This window comes from Giraffa tippelskirchi, chromosome 1, assembly GCF_054371585.1.
Source record: "Giraffa tippelskirchi isolate mGirTip1 chromosome 1, T2T-mGirTip1v1.2.pri, whole genome shotgun sequence".
Taxonomy (NCBI): domain Eukaryota; kingdom Metazoa; phylum Chordata; class Mammalia; order Artiodactyla; family Giraffidae; genus Giraffa; species Giraffa tippelskirchi.
In genome coordinates, this window is record NC_137275.1 from 199,112,050 (window position 1) to 199,128,627 (window position 16,578).

A 16,578-nucleotide genomic window follows, 5' to 3' on the forward strand; every position below is an offset into this window, starting at 1 on the left:
GGTCTGGTGGAGCACTGTTGGACAGCATTTCTCAAAGTCTCCCAAAAGCCTGATTGGGTGAATGATCCCTATTAGAGAGACAACACTGGACTTTGTGAGTCCCTGTCTCAAAGTTTCCAGTATTTAGTCTCTTATCCTTCCTTCCCTTTGCCCCCAAACTAATTCTCCAATTTTGCCCTTGATAGAGAACTCTAGTGTTTCCAGATGGTTCCTTTGGAATAATGAAATGATAATAGTCAACATTCAGAAAACTAAGATCATGGATCTGGTCTCATCACTCCATGGCAAATAGATGGGAAAACAATGGAAACAGTGACAGACTTTATCTTTTGGGGCTCCAAAATCACTGCAGATGGTGACTGCAGCCATGAAATTAAAAGATGCTTGCTCATTGGAAGAAAAGTTATAACCAACCTAGACAGCATATTAGAAAGCAGAGACATTACTTTGCCAACAAAGGTCCGTCTAGTCAAAGCTATGGTTTTTCCAGTAGTCACATATGGATATGAGAATTGGATTATAAAGAAAGATGAGCACTGAAGAATTTATGCTTTTGAACTGTGGTGTTGAAGAAGACTCTTGAGAGTCCCTTGGACTGCAAGGAGACCCAACCAGTCCATCCTTAAGGAAATCAGTCCTGAATATTCATTGGAAGGACTGATGCTGAAGCTGAAGCTCCAGTACTTTGGCCACCTGATGCAAAGAACTGACTCATTGGAAAAGACCCTGATGCTGGGAAAGATCAACGGTGGGAGGAGAAGGGGACAACAGAGGATGAGATGGTTGGATGGCATCACCAACTCGATGGACATGAGTTTGAGTAAACTCTGGGAGTTGGTGATGGGTAGGGAGGCCTGGCATGCTGCAGTCCATGGGGTCATGAAGAGTTGGACACAACTGAGCAACTGAAGTGAACTGAACTGAGTCATGTTTCCAACCAGCATGGCCATCTTGGGCATGACATACTTAGAAGCTAACCTTCTATTTGTTTTCTTTGTTACTTAAGAAGTTAGTGTCTACCAATGTATGAAATATTTTTTTTAGAAAATCAAAGCATTTTTCTGCTAAAAGAGTCAGAAGGTTGTCAAATACATTTGGGAAACCCTGTGACCAAATGGACCAAGACTAAAAGATCAATGTATACATTAATGGGAAGGTTTTAGTGGTAAGGCTGCAGACAACAGCAGGACATATAAAACTTTCGGTTATATGGGCTGGGGATTTTAAAAAGCCATTGATTGCTCAGCATGAAAAGAATGTATATTTACCAAAACAAACAAACAAACCAATGGTGAAAATAATTTTTGTCAGCTTAACCTCATCCACCTGAAAATATATATATATACATACACATTTTTTTGGTCTGCTCAGCATCTACCGCCCTATCCTCTGGAAAGCAGTCTTCTGCTGCCAGTGCATGTTGTGAAGATGAAACTGCGCTTCCCACCGCTCTCCAACAAGGGTCCCAGTTTCATGAAACCAGTCACACCTGATTCATTGCCGATGTTTCACTGAACCATCCAGAGCAGCTATGAGGGCTTCCATGCACAGTTGGGAATTTTGTATCCCAAACAAGATGCCCAGCTGTGGGAGTGAGTGTGGGCTAAAAGTCCAGGGTTCAATCAAGCCATTTAGATGGCTTTCATTATTCAGAGGTAAAGGAAACATTGTTTTCACACAAAAGCATCATCTACTCATCAAGCATCCAGATATGTCCACTCTCAGGCAGCACCTTTCTCCATACTGTCTGCCCAGACAAATTTTCTATCTTTTTTTTTTATTCACACAAAGGTACAGCATAGGATAGCTTTGTGGTAGTCATGCCTCTAAATGCTTATGCAGTAAATTCTAATAAAAGGACCTGAGTGTTGAATGGCACTTGACATACCATTTAGTTAAATCTTCAATACATTAATAGCAGATGAAGAATATGAAGTTCAAGGGAGCTAAATAGCATGCCAAATGCTGTCTACTTAACTAGTAACTGATCTGGAATCAGAATACATATGCACTTGAACTTCAATTCAACAAATTTTTTTTTAACAACAAAAGTCTATAAAATTCAAACCACAGTCTCTGTCCTTTTTCCAAACAGAGTGAGCTTACTTCTATTTACAAAGACTAAATTCAGAAGAAGGTACTAATTTTTATAAGTTGCTTTGGAATCCCGAATAAGTTTCATCATCATCAGGCCTCATATGTTCTGACATATGACAAAACTGAATGCAGAAATAAGATTCAGATGCTAGGGAGAGTGAATCCACTGTATTTTCTTGATGAAAAAAGAATAAGACAATTAAAAGGCTACTACATTGTCTTTCAATCAAGTACAGTTCAATTTTAAAGAATTCTACATTTACAAGGAAGGGGCCAGTTCTCCTGAGTTGCCAAATTCCAACAGCTACTATATTTTAATGCATTGAGCACATACATTGACCACATACCTTCACAACTGAGGTGATGTTACAGTGGATGAGGCTCTGTAATAAATAATCACAATCATGATTTAGCTGGATCATTTGAGAAATTCTCTTGAGAAATATTCAGTGCTAAAGAACCACAAAGTGGGCAAAAGTGTGTGCCTAAATGGTTGTATCACTTACTCAGTCTGCAAACTACGCTCCAAGTTGATATTCAGCAACAATGCACTAGAACTGGGAAAAATCTGACATCTACACTATGAGTCTACAAGAATGTGATCTTGAATAGAAGTCAATTAAGAGTTTCCTTGAAAATTTAGGGAGGAATATGGACACTGTTTCTCAAAGGGAGATGATTAATTTCCAGCTGAAGGAAGGGAGGTTAGTATATGTGGGTCTAAAAGACACTAACATAAAGATTATAAAGATGAATGGTTGTATAATATAAGGTAGAGGTTCTGGGCTACAGAAGCCAGATGAAGAAACTACTAGAATCACCCAAGACACACAAAGAGGGAAAGAGGGACAGACACATAGACAAGTACAAATGCAGACATAAATAAAGAGAAGCAGGAATGGAATGAGCTTAATGAAAAGACACACAGACTTATGCCAGAAACAGGGAACATGGAGTTAGATATGTGGCCAGAAGAGGTTTGGTGAGGAGGTTCAGCAGTGTCCAAGCAATCTGGCATTATTCGTCCATGCAGTACACTTGAGGCTTACATAGAACCTTAGGATTACTTGCAGGATTGGGGAATAGAAGCATCATAGCTTGTTCAAAATTGGTATAACCCTTTGATTTCAAAGGTCAAAACCTGGAGAAGAGTCAAAATACAGTGCCTTCAAAGACTGTTAATGCGTAATAAATTTACTCAAGACCAACAATGACAGTCATGGGTCTGAGTTAAGCTTGTTGAACTTACAACACCCTCAGCCACAAAGTCTGTATTATTGACTTCCCTCACACTGAAAGTTGGACAAATCTTATGACCCTGAAAGGCAAAGAAAGCCAAAGAGATGGCTTTCTCCCACTGAATCCAGAGCTATGAATTTGTTAGGCAGCATTACCTCCCTTATAAATCACAGTGTAGAGCCCCCTAAAGATTGGGACAAGTGAATTTTGATGTGTGGAGAAGAGGGAAGATGTTCTTTTCCTAGAGATAGTCTGGAACAGTGATACCCTTCACTATGTATCAAGTACTCAGGTGAGTACATGAAGGGGACACCTCCAGTCGTCCACCTGGACTGCAGAATTCTGGCCACACTCCCATCACCCCTTCCCAGCCCTGGTATTACCCAGTTGGGGGCTCAGGACTAGGGGAGAGGAAGACATCCACAGAACAGTACAAGCCTACCTGGATGTCATCTGACGTGTTAAGGAAATGGCTTGGGAGAAGGTTTGGAAGCATTCCAACATTGTTGACTGACCAAGAAAGGCAAAACAAAAAGATATCAGAAGAGTCCATGGCAAATGTCTATTGAAAGCCTTAAAAATTGTCATATCCAACCCAGAAATTCTTCTCTTGAGAAGTTTTCCAAGAAAGCATGTACAAAAAAGATGTATACAAAAGGCTGTTCACTGCAACATAATTCAATAACAGTGAGGAAATCGGAAGGGAAAAAATTGTGGTCCGATAATACAATGCAGATAAAATGAATCATGGTGCAGCCATATGGTGGGATGCAATGCAGTCATTCAAAACTATGACTGCTCAGTTTTAAAAACCTGGGAGAACATTTTTGATGTGTAATTTTTTTAAATGTTGCAAAACAGTATGTAAGTTTAATCCTCATTTTGAAAATATGCATGTATGTATCTGGAAAGATATGTACCAAGATGCTATCTCAGGCTGTTAAAGATTTTAAGGAACTCATAATTCTTTTATGTGTTCATCTGCTCTTTCCAGTTTTCCTAGAGTACATTTTACATTATTATTAGTAAACATGTAATTATTTCGAAAATCAAAATCCTCCTTCTCTCTACAATACACTGTACTGTGTATGTGATCACAAAACAGATCATCTATAAATTATTGCAGAAAAAAAATTGTATCTTATTTGCCGAATGAGAAACTCTATCCTCAAATAACCATACTGACTCACTACTTCATGAATCCATCACAGCAATGTTTGTTTACTAAACTAATTCCATTAGACCAAAGTTTCCCTCTTCCTGTCAAATGTCAACATTCAGTGAAAGAAAAATATTTTAATACTAGGAAATATGGTTGGGAAGATTGAAGTTACGTAGGCTTGCCACATTCCAAAACCATATACAAATTTATTAATCCAGTAACGCCTTTTGTAGAACTGAACTTTAATATTTGGTTTAATGCTACAGCTTACAGTCATGGGTTAAATTTAAGCTACTACTGAATAATCAAGTCTCACTAAGATCATTATTTCACTGACTTATTTCGACAAGCCTTGCATTATTGCAAGTTACTTACCTAAAATTCCAATTTCTAAGCCTTTAAGTTTTTCTTCAATATACTCATAGATGTCATCTTTGGCAAAATCTGCTTGTATTATCTTCACAGTACTTCCTATCGTCCACTCTGCATTAGAGACAACAGTTATTTTTCAATGAACAGGTGTCCAAATCCCCCTCTTGTCCCTATTTCCCTAATACTCCCTGAGTATTACCTGAACAGAACAGACACTTAAGAGCACAAGCTCATCATCTTAATTAGAAACAAGAAATAGTCTCAGATAAATGCTGGGATGTGTTAAAAGATTTGTGAATGATGGTTTCTGTGTGATTTTAAGAGTCACTGCAGTGATAAGTAAAGGCATTATAACAGATTTAATACAATAGTTCTCGAAGCGAGGTCCACAGACCACAGCATCAGCATCACTGGTAACTTATTAGAAATAAAATCTCAGGCTCCACCCAGACCTTCTGAACCAGGAAACCCTGGGAGTGGGCCTGGTGATCTGTTTTCACAGGCACTGGGGGTGACTGTGGTGCATGCTCCAGTTTCAGACCCGTGGACTAAGGGCTGTTAGAGCAAAGTGTGATCCTTGTGCTCAGTGAGTATCAGGTCCTCTCCACGTCCACTCAGAAACCCTTTGCATTTGTCCAACACTTTAGCATTTGTAAAAACATTTACATGCACAGTATATTTTTTTTTACTATTCTCAAGAACGAAGTAGGTATTGTCTCCACTTTCTGGAGGAGAAAATTAAGCCTCTAAGAAGCTTACTAGCTTGACCAAGGGCACCACACCCTGCTCCCTCCAAGTTCAATCCTCTTTCCACTAACCTTTATGAAATTGCCTTCTGTGGCAGCTTTTTCTTGGATATAAAAACTGCAGGCAGATTTCACTGGCTGCTGCCCACTCAGCTTTGGAGTTAGACCCAATATTTCTGGGGCAAGTGATCTTAAGGCATAATCTGGGGACACTTCAAAGACACTACTTGCTTTTCAAAAAGACAGTAAAAAGTGCATAGTAAGGAAAATACTGAAGAACGTCCTAGTCCTGGTCAAAGTTATTTCAGATGCAGTCAGAGAACAAAAGCAGAATTCACTGATTCAAGGGCATTGAGCCTCCTCATTGTGATTGTTCAGCCACATACTCCCCCACGGTCTTCTCTTATCCCAAATTTCTTCCAAGGAAATAAGACTGTTCCCAGACAGCCTGCTATGGTCTTCATGAGTCTTCATAGTTGAAAACTTATTCCTTTGCATTGAGTTTATTAATCACTAAGTTAATAATTAATTATTAAAATTCAAATGCTCAGAAGGGGATATGACAATCATTATTATTAACTAAAAACACTTCAGAGTGGATCATCAAAATAAAACATTATAATATAAATCCTATCTCTTAGGGTTGTATAGTGTACAACCCTCACACCATACATGGCAACCCTGAATCAAATCTTTTTTTTTTTTTAATCTAACAGCTAGCAGTGAGCATTGTCTCTCATCCCTCTGCAAGGAGCACAGCACAGACATAGGGAAGGGAAGTCCTTGCTTTTGAAGGAAGTAACTGAAGCATTCAGACAGCTGAGGCCTCTGGATGAGGGGATCTGGTTCTAGAGACAGACACTAGATACAAGAAAGGAGTGGACCTATTTGTGGGGTGAATGTGTTTCTGCTTCATGAAGCCCAAAGAATCACTGATGAACTAAAGTGAGCTAAAGCCACTTATGTCCTGCACTTAACTTTGTAAACTGGGCTCCCCGAAGGAGGCTGGTACCCCAGGCACCAGAGATCAAATGTAGGGGTGCTGACAGATGCCTCTACAGGCAGGATGTGAGCAGACCTGGCTAGTGGGCACCACAAACATCTCCCTTATTTCTTGGAGTCACTCACCAATCTCTGCAGCAATGGCCTGTAGTTTTTCGGGTGTCCGGCTGATAAGCGCGACATTGAACCCCAGTCTTGCTAACTGAAGGTAGGGATGGGAAAACCAAAAAAGAGATAATCAGCAGACAAGGAAGGCTTGTTATATTAAAGGTGAGTTGGGGCATCACCCATTTGGTCATAGGGTGATATGCTTGATCTTCCTAAGTTTAAATGTGTACAATGTGACAATGGTTTCTAGGCTAAGTAAAACAGCCACACTGGGCCAGGCCAAATGTGACATAATACCAGTAGTTTATTTGCATATGTTTATTATACACCAGGGCTTCCCTCGTGGCCAGCAGTAAGAATCCGCCTACAAGGCAGGAGATGCAGGTTCAGTACCTGAGTTGGGAAGATGCCCTGGAGCAGGGCATTGGCAACCTACTCGAGTATCCTTGCCTGAAGAATCCCATGGACAGAAGAGCCTGGAGGGCTACAGACCATAGGGTCTCAAAGAGTCAGACAAGACAGAAGCAACTGAGCACACATTACATGCCAAGCACTATTATTCTAAGTGCTTTTTTGTACAGATCCACAATCTGATTGCCCTCCACCTGAAGCATTTATGGTCAGATGTGTGTTGGAATTCAGAATTTGGAGCATTTTATACTATAATTTATGTAACAAGGTCTAGGGCAGCAATCTATAATAAAAAAAAAAATTCTGCAGCAACTTTTGAGCTGCCTCCTATTCACAAGGATGTCTTCTTGTGGTTCTCTTCACTCAGGCACAGTCATGGAGCTGAGCCCTCTCTTTCTGTTCTCTGGCTCCCAACAGGATAGAAAATGAAATAGCCAACTGGAGAGTAAATGGATGTTTTCCTGAGATCAGAAGGAACTCTCTTCAGAATGGACAATGCCTCGACTCACAGGGGCAGAGCGATAATGTGCCCGGAGGACACGGGTGCTGGGTGGTCACAGACAGGCCCAGACTCCTCACACCTAAAAATGCTACAGGTGAGAAAAGACAGAGCTTTGTCTAAAGAAAAATGGGAAAACCAACGTTCATCTGGAGAGAAACAGACAATATTTGAATTAGTGACAAAGGACTTATGGAGTCCTACCCCAAGCCCACAGGTGCAAGGCTGCGCACCAAGGCCACAGAGGCGGAGCCCAGAACCAAGGTCATCTCCAGAACTGACTGAGCCCCTTTGTAACCGCTGCCAAAAGCCCCCGATCCTTATCGGTCAGTTCCTGACCCCATATTAGGCAAAAATGCCCACCCCACTGCTCACCCTATAGCGCCCTAACCAATCACTTAATGCTACCCTTCCAGGAAGAATTTTCTTTGTCTTGAGGCTCCAAAAATTGACTACTAACCCAGGCAGAGTCATCTTTTCCTGGTCTGTCAGGAACTCAGCCTGTTGTATTTGCTGCTTCCCTCACTATTTATTCAGAAGTATCTATTCACTCAAAACTATCTATTCAGAAATATCAATTTATTCAGAACTATCTGTTCAGAAGTATCTATTACTTCTGTGGGCTCTCCCTCCAGCCAGTCTGCTGTTCTAATAGCTTCCTGTGGTCTCTCCCCTGGTCTGTCAGGAGGTCAGCCCACTGTGCTTGCAGCACCTTCATTATCTCTGCTCTTTGTTCTTAATAAACTCACTCCTTTCTGAAATACTCTGTGTCTGGAAATTCTTTTCCAACCCAAGCTCAGACTATGGCGAAATGGCTCAATTAACTGAAATCCTTCTTAATGTTTTTAATTAAATGAAACTGTTACAATTTTAAACCATGGTAAAATACACATGATATAAAATTTGCCATCCTAACAACTATATGGAATGTTTCACAAATTTGCGTGTCATCCTTGCACAGGGCCCATGCTAATCTTCTCTGCATCGCTTCAGTGTTAGCGTGTGTGCTGCCAAAGCAAACACTATGCCAAATTTTAACAAGTTATATTGTAAAAACACTTAAGCTGAATTGAGGACTTTACCATATAGTCTCCAATAGCCAATATCCAAGCCTGTGGTCCCAGAGTCACCCAGGAAGACATCAAACAAACAAAACAATTCCCACCAAAACCATCCAGCTAACAATCTCTGAGGGCAGTGGCCAAAGCCTGTGCAGCACCCCGCTCATTCCCAGGCCCATCCCCGGCCACGCTGCCAGGGCCACCCAGCAGGTGCTGCAGAGGCAAGGGGACTCGAGGTGCAACCAGGCGGCAATCTTCTTCTTCAAAAGACATTGCCCTTGACGGGCAGCCCCAGAGTCTGGGCCAGCGCGGCAAGAAGCACCTGCTGCCCCTGCCGCAGCCATCTGTTGCTGGAACCCCCTGGCAGGGCCTTGACGCCCCAGGGCCTGTTCAGCCCTCAGACTGGGCCAGAGCCTGGACAGTCAGTGCCAGATAAGGCTTATGGCCTGCCCTCAAAAGACGCAGTGGGATGTGCCTTATTCAAAGAACCAAACATATCTGGATCCCCAGGCCCAAAGGCATGGAGTAGACTCACTTCATCAAGGACACAAGGCAGTATGACTCCAAGAACAGCAGGACTGTGCTGATCTGTGCCTAGCGGTCCCTGTGTGCGGCCTCCTCAAGCCCACCATACAGAGACGGCTGCAGGTCAGTGACCTGAGGCTGGACAGCCAGAAGCAGACGCATCCCTCCAGTGGCTCTTCTGAGACAGTCTTCCAGGTGGGGGCAAATGGAAAGGTTGTGTCTTACGTCAAGTTCTGTACTCCACCAACACCCTGGTCACACTCAAGACAGACAGCCCTGGTCCAGCGTCCCCACACTCTGCCAGCTCAGAACTAGGGGACAACATGGGGCCCTGGGGTACAACCTCAACCTCCTGGATGACCCTTAGGGGCCCTGTGGCAAGCACAAGTGCGGTCCTCATGTTTATCTGCTACATCACCACAGTGATAGGGTACGTCTAAGCCCTCCAACCTCAAGAAGGACATGAACAAAACCTCCCCAGAGAAGTCCCTGCACATCGGGCTAACGCTAAGCAAAATTAGAACTTTAAAACCAGAAATGCAGAACCTGTCCAGGAAGTGTGGTTTGGAGCCATGATGGTGTCCATGTCTACCTGTACTTGGAGAAGTTGGTCTTGCAGGGTGAGCTCAACAAGCAGAATTGCAGGCTCTGCTCCAAGACCAGCAGTGACCTCTGCAAGTGTGACATGGAGCAGCTCATTGACAAGTTAAAAGAAAGGTTTCAGTTCAACAGATGCGATCTAACTGGGTTTGAGTTCATGGCGCTCGTGGTCTTGGAACTTGTTCTTCACCTTCCCAAGAACCAAGTGTTACCTCATTACAGATGCTTCATTGGCGCTTCCCTGGTAGCTCAGCTGGTAAAGAATCTGCCTGCAATGCAGGAGACCCTAGTTTGATTCCTGGGTTGGGAAGATCCACTGGAGAAAGGATAGGCTACTCATTCCAGCATTCTTGGGCTTCCCTGGTGGCTCAGCTGGTAAAGAATCTGCCTGCAGTGTGAGAGACCTGGGTTTGATCCCTGGGTTGGGAAGATCCCCTGGAGAATGGAACAGCTACCCACTCCAGTATTCTGGCCTGGAGAATCCCATGGACTGTATAGTCCACGAGGTCACAAAGAGTCAGACACAACTGAACAACTTTCACTTTCACTTTCTTTCATGCAGCAGTTCTAGCCCTGCCGGCCTCCGTGGCGCTCCTGGCACTTCATGAGTCCGAAGGTGGGCTTCCAGCACTGGAGTGTGGATGGCGGCCTTCCCTGGCTGGTACTACTGCTTTGCCACACCCTTGCTTCCTTGGAGAGACACTGCTTCCATTCCAAATCACAGCACATCGCCACAATATTTCTAGGACCCCCTCATATGTTCTTCTGTGTACAAAATGTGGAATTTTGTTATGGTTTCTTTTTCTCCTGTGCCTGGGACTGGTCTAGCACCAGGACTTTGATTTACAATGTGAAGTGGTGAATCCTGACTTCACAGCGTTTCTCATCTCTGCATCACCCAGCCTTCTGCTACCATCATTGCCACTGCACTAGCATCTGGTGAAGACCTTGGGCTCCAGATCTCACTGCAAATGATGGATTTCTGGAGATGACCTGTTAGAGCATTAATTTAGGCTATTTGGGGTTTTCTGACATGGAAATCACACTAGGGAACCCTCCACCCTTCTGCCAGTTTCCCTCCCAGCCCAGGACAGCCCCTCGGGGGTGTCTGCCCACCTCCCCGTATCCATTAGCAGAGCTCTGGCATCAGCCTAAAGCCAGTAAGAGCAGACCCCTGGTTGGTTTGGGTCTCACTTTTCACTCTGGGATCTCTGTTCTTCCGAGGATTGCATCCCCTGGGTGTCATGTAACCCAACAGGCCTCTCGGCACAGAACTAGCCCACCAGGAAAATCCCATTTGCCCGTAACTCTTAGGACCTTCAGGATGTCTGGATTGCTGGCTCTTGATTTTCTTAAGCAATATTGTGGAGAAAAATGATATTTACTGTCATTTAGAATTTGGTTCTCTGCATTTTTTTTTTTTGCAAGGGAACAAAAACTGGCTAAATGAGGTCTGTCAAAGTTGTGATTTGAACCACATTTGACTTTCCAGCAGGGAGGATAGAGACCACTTCAAGCCCTGCCTCCCCACGTGGGTGGGGGCCCAGGCCTTCTTCCTCCCTTCCAGGAAGTGGAAGCCACCTTGTCCGGAGCAGACACCCACACCAAGCAGACCCCAAGCACCGGTCATTGCTCTCATAGGCAGGTCTATGCCCAGCACGCCAGCTTCTCCACACACATGTAGCCCAGGCTTTCCACTTGCTGCTCCACCAGAAACACTGAAGACCAAGGACCAGAGCTGCTCCTTCATGGGTCAGCAGCTCTCGGAAAGAACAGTGTTAGCCAGACGATTAAGCTGCTTCCCTACCACTGTCTCACAAACCTCTCACTGGAGGGGCTCTAGGACAGTCCTACCTGCATCCTTCCTGTGTAGACTGGTGCTTTTGCAGAAAGGAGATACCAGCCCTCATCAGAGCACTCAGCCACCAGCCACTAAACCGAGACCCCAGCAGGTGTTCAGGACGGCCACTCAGACCCTGCTGGCTGCGATTCCTTCTTCCTCATTAGCTTACTTGGGCTAAGAGGGATGGCAGGGTGGAGTGTGAAGCCCAAGTCTGTATTCTCACCGTATTTACCGAGTGCCTCTTCCCTGTCCACCCCAAGACGTCCCCTAAACTGGACATGCACCAAGAAGGGCGTGAAGGATGAAGCTGCTGGGCCCCAGGCAACTCTTGTAGAAAGTGACCTGTCCTGCCACCACAGCATCTCAAAGACACTCCTGTTACAGACACTGCAAGGGACCAACTTCCAAAATGTATGTCCTGGTCTGCAACTAGCCTTGAAGAAGGCTAACATCTTCCTGGGTATTTCTGTACAGATTTTAGAATGGCTGATACAGTAACTTGAGTTTGCGTGTTTATGTGGTGAGAATTTGTCATTTACCAAACCTCTCTGTAACCTTCCCTTTAGTGCGCTGCTCCCTTTTTAATAATATCAAGAGTTGCCATTGTGTGGTACTCACATAAAGCCAATATTCAAGGCATTAAACTTCAGCCTGAACTGTCACTGCCTAGAACCAGCCCAGACACCTGTGTCCAACGGCATGGGGCCACTCTCTCAGTACCTGAGAGGTGCTGTAGACTTAAATGAGTGCTAAGTGGCTATCTAACCTCACTATCTAGATATGTGTCATGGATTTGTTTGCAAAAAGTAACGTATTTGTGTTTTAAGTAAAATTGGTTTCGCAAAAAAAAAAAAAAAAATGAATCTCTGGACTCGAAGCCTCAGCATTTATGTCTTTTTCTATATTGATTTATTAAATTACAGTATTAAATACACAGGTATATTCTCACTGTAAAAGATGTCCCCACTGCCCTCACAGTCCCATTTCCCCACCACTGCTAGGCTCCTGATGTCTTTAGGTTGGTGTTAATCCTCCTTTCTAACTTTCTCCATCTACATGCTTCCATAAGTACATACAGAAATAGAAGTTTGTTTTGTGGAGTTTCTTTTTTTCACACTTTATAAGTGGCATTCTGTGTGTGTGTGCTAAGTCACTTCAGTCATGTCCAACTCTGCGAACTTATGGACTGTTGCCCACCAGGCTTCTCTGTCCATGGGATTTTCCAGGCAAGAATAATGGAGTTGGTTGTCATGCCCTCCTCCAGGGGATCTTCCCAACACAAGGACTGAACCCACATCTCTTACATGTCCTACATTGGCAGGCGGGTTCTTTACCACTAGTACCACCTGGGAGCCCCAAGTGGCATTTTAAGCTTGTCTTTTTTAACTTAATGATGTGTCTTATCTCTTAAGTATTGCATCTATTTCTACTATAGTCCATGTTGAGCCACTTGACTTTTTCTTATTACTTCATAGTGCTCTTTAGTTCACTTTTGGGTGAGCATTCAAGCTGTTTTGAAGTTTTCCTATAACCAATGTCACTACAGTGAAAACTCTTCAATATTCTTCTTTTTACATACAAGTGAATTAATTCCTAGAGTGAGAAGTGGAATTGCTGGGTTAAAAGGTACATCCTTTCTAAATTTTCATAATATTGCTAAAATGCCCTACTTTAAAACTGTACCATCAAAAATAGTTACAGATACTTCTCCACACTCTGGCCTATATCCTATATTAGAAACTTTTTCTATCTTTTTCAACCTAAAAGTCAAAAAATCATATCCCTTTACTGTTTTGCTTTGCACTTTTCCAACTATCAGTGGGACTGAATATTTTTATATGTTTATATGTGAATTACCAGCATGTGGGGCTTCCCAGGTGGCTCAGTGGTAAAGAATCCGCCTGGCAATGCAGGAGATGCAAGTTTGAACCTGGATCAGGAAGATCCCCTGGAGGAGAAAATGGCAACCCACTCCAGTATTTTTGTCTGGGAAATCCCATGAACAGAGGAGCCTGGGGGTCTACAGTCCATGGGGTCACAAAAAGTCAAACCTGACTGAGCAATTGAACATCCACACACATGTACTAGCATATGCTCTTTTTTTTAAAATCATTTTGTATTGAAGTATAATTGATTTAAAATGTACTGTTAATTTCTGCTGCTGTTTGTTGTAGTTCAGTTGCTAAATTGTGTCCAACTCTTTTGTGACCCCATGGACTGTAGCCCACCAGGCTCCTATGTCCATGGGATTTCCCAGGCAAGAATATTGGAGTGGGTTGCCATGTCCTTCTCCAGGGAATTTCTCCTGTACAATGAAGTTATTCAGTTATACATATATATACATTCCTTTTTAATATTCTTTTCCATTATGGTTTATCATAGAATATTTTATTTGTTTTTCTCTTTTTGCGACTGGTTTATTTTACTAAGCATGTCATCAAGATTCATCCACATTGTAGGGTATGTCAGACTTTCCTTCCTTTTCAAGGCTGAAAAATACTGCGTTATATGCCTATATCACATTTTGTTTATTCGCTCATCATCAACGAACCTTTAAGTGCATCTTTTTTGAAAAATTTTCCCACTATGTGTATATTTTTAATTTTTATTGGGGTATAGTTGATTTACAATGTTGTGTTAGTTTCTGCTGTACAGCAGAGTGAAGGAGTTATCCATTCCTTTTTTAGATTCTTTTCCCATATAGGTCATGACAGAGTATTGAGTAGAGTTCCCTGTGCAATATGGCAGGTTCTTACTAGTTATCTGTTTTATATATATTATTGTGTATATGTCAATCCCAATCTCCCCTGGTAACCATAAGTTTCTTTTCTACAACTGTGACACTATTTCTGTTTTGTAAATAAGTTCATTTGTACCATTTCTTTTAGATTCCACATATAAGTGATATCATGTGATATTGGTCTTTCTCTGTCTGACTTCACTCAGTATGACAATTTCTAGGTCCATCCATGTTGCTGCAAATGGCATTATTTCATTCTTTTATATGGTTGAGTAATATTCTGTTGTATATATCCCCATCAGCAGAGGAATGGATAAAGAATATGTGGTACATATCATAGAATATTGAATATAGTTCTCTGTACTATCTAGTAGGACCTTGTTGTTTACCCATTCTCTATATAAAAGCTAATATCTGATAACCCCAACCTCCTAATACATCCCTTTCCTAATCCTCTCCCCCTTGGCAACTTCCAGCCTGTTGTGTGATTCTGTTTCTGTTTCATAGAAAGTTTCATTTATGTCATATTTTCAGTTCAGTTCAGTCGCTCAGTCGTGTCTGACTCTTTGCAACTCCATGAACTGCAGCATGCTAGGCCTCTCTGTCCATCACCAACTCCTGGAGTCCACCCAAACCCATGTTCATCGAGTCGGTGATGCCATCCAACCATCTCATCCTCTGTCGTCCCCTTCTCCTCCTGCCCCCAATCCTACCCAGCATTAGAGTCTTTTCCAGTGAGTCAACCCTTCGTGTGAGGGGGCCAAAGTATTGGAGTTTCAGCTTCAACATCAGTCCTTCCAGTGAACACCCAGGATCGATCTCCTTTAGGACGGATTGATTGGATCTCCTTGCAGTCCAAGGGACTCTCAAGAGTCTTCTCCAACACCACAGTTCAAAAGCATCCATTCTGCAACTTTCAGCTTTCTTCACCGTCCAACTCTCACATCCATACATGACCACTGGAAAAACCATAGCCTTGACTAGACGGACTTTCGTTGGCAAAGTAATGTCTCTGCTTTTAAATATGCTATCTAGGTTGGCCATAACCTTCCTTCCAAGGAGTAAGCGTCTTTTAATTTCATGGCTGCAATCACCATCAGCAGTGATTCTGGAGCCAAAAAAAAATAAAGTCTGACACAGTTTCCACTGTTTCCCCATCTATTTCCCATGAAACGATGGGACCAGATGCCATGATCTTAGTTTTCTGAACGTTGAGCTTTAAGCCAACTTTTTCACTCTCCTCTTTCACCTTCATTAAGAGGCTCTTTAGTTCTTCTTCACTTTCTGCCATAAGGGTGGTGTCATCCGCCTACCTGAGGTTATTGATATTTCTCCTGACAATCTTGATTCCAGCTTGTGTTTCTTCCAGCCCAGTGTTTCTCATGAGGTACTCTGCATAGAAGTTAAATAAGCAGGGTGACAATATACAGCCTTGACGTACTCCTTTTCCTATTTGGAACCAGTCTGTTGTTCCATGTCCAGTTCTAACCGTTGCTTCCTGACCTGCATACAGGTTTCTCAAGAGACAGGTCAGATGGTCTGGTATTCCCATCTCTTTCAGAATTTTCCACAGTTTATTGTGATTCACACAGTCAAAGGCTTTGGCATAGTCAATAAAGCAGAAATAGATGTTTTTCTGGAACTCTCTTGCTTTTTCAATGATCCAGCAGATGTTGGCAATTTGATCTCTGGTTCCTCTGCCTTTTCTAAAACCAGCTTGAACATCTGGAAGTTCACAGTTCACGTATTGCTGAAGCCTGGCTTGGAGAATTTTGAGCATTACTTTACTAGCATGTGAGATGAGTGCAATTGTGCGGTAGTTTGAGCATTCTTTGGCATTGCCTTTCTTTATGTCATATTTTAGATTGTATGATATTTGTGTTTTTCCGACTTACTTCATTTAGTATGATAATCTCTAGTTTCATCTATATTGCTGCAAATGGCATTATTTAGTTCTTTTTATGGCTGAGTAGTATTCCACTGTATGTATGTACCACATCTTCTTTATCCACTCATCTGTCAATGAACATTTAGATAGTTTCCATGCCTTAGCTATTGTAAATAGCACTGCTATGAACATAGGCATACATTTATCTTTTCAAATTATAGGTTTGTCTAGATATAACCAGAATATACCCTTTGCCCATTCTACTCTTTGGGTTTTCATTTTCTT

At 42.6% G+C, this 16,578-nt stretch overlaps 1 protein-coding gene, 1 non-coding gene and 1 pseudogene across 3 annotated transcripts in view; 1 reads left to right on the forward strand and 2 right to left on the reverse strand.

Annotated features, from left to right (window-relative positions):
* The window catches only part of HSD17B3 (hydroxysteroid 17-beta dehydrogenase 3), a 50,943-nt gene that overhangs the window by 16,815 nt on the left and 17,550 nt on the right, over positions 1-16,578 (reverse strand). For both annotated transcript variants that reach the window (XM_081523079.1, XM_081523071.1), the window contains exons 3-6: positions 6,745-6,820; positions 4,874-4,981; positions 3,779-3,846; positions 2,445-2,480 (exon numbers count right to left, since the gene is read on the reverse strand). In XM_081523079.1, coding sequence (XP_081379205.1) covers positions 2,445-2,480; positions 3,779-3,846; positions 4,874-4,981; positions 6,745-6,820 — 288 coding nt within the window. The remainder of the gene's footprint in view (positions 1-2,444; positions 2,481-3,778; positions 3,847-4,873; positions 4,982-6,744; positions 6,821-16,578) is intronic.
* On the forward strand, positions 7,662-11,843 carry LOC145539699 (CDK5 and ABL1 enzyme substrate 2 pseudogene; annotated as a pseudogene).
* LOC145521660 (U6 spliceosomal RNA) lies at positions 8,553-8,659 on the reverse strand. Its single transcript, XR_014065567.1, has one exon. It is a non-coding gene; the product is annotated as a U6 spliceosomal RNA (small nuclear RNA).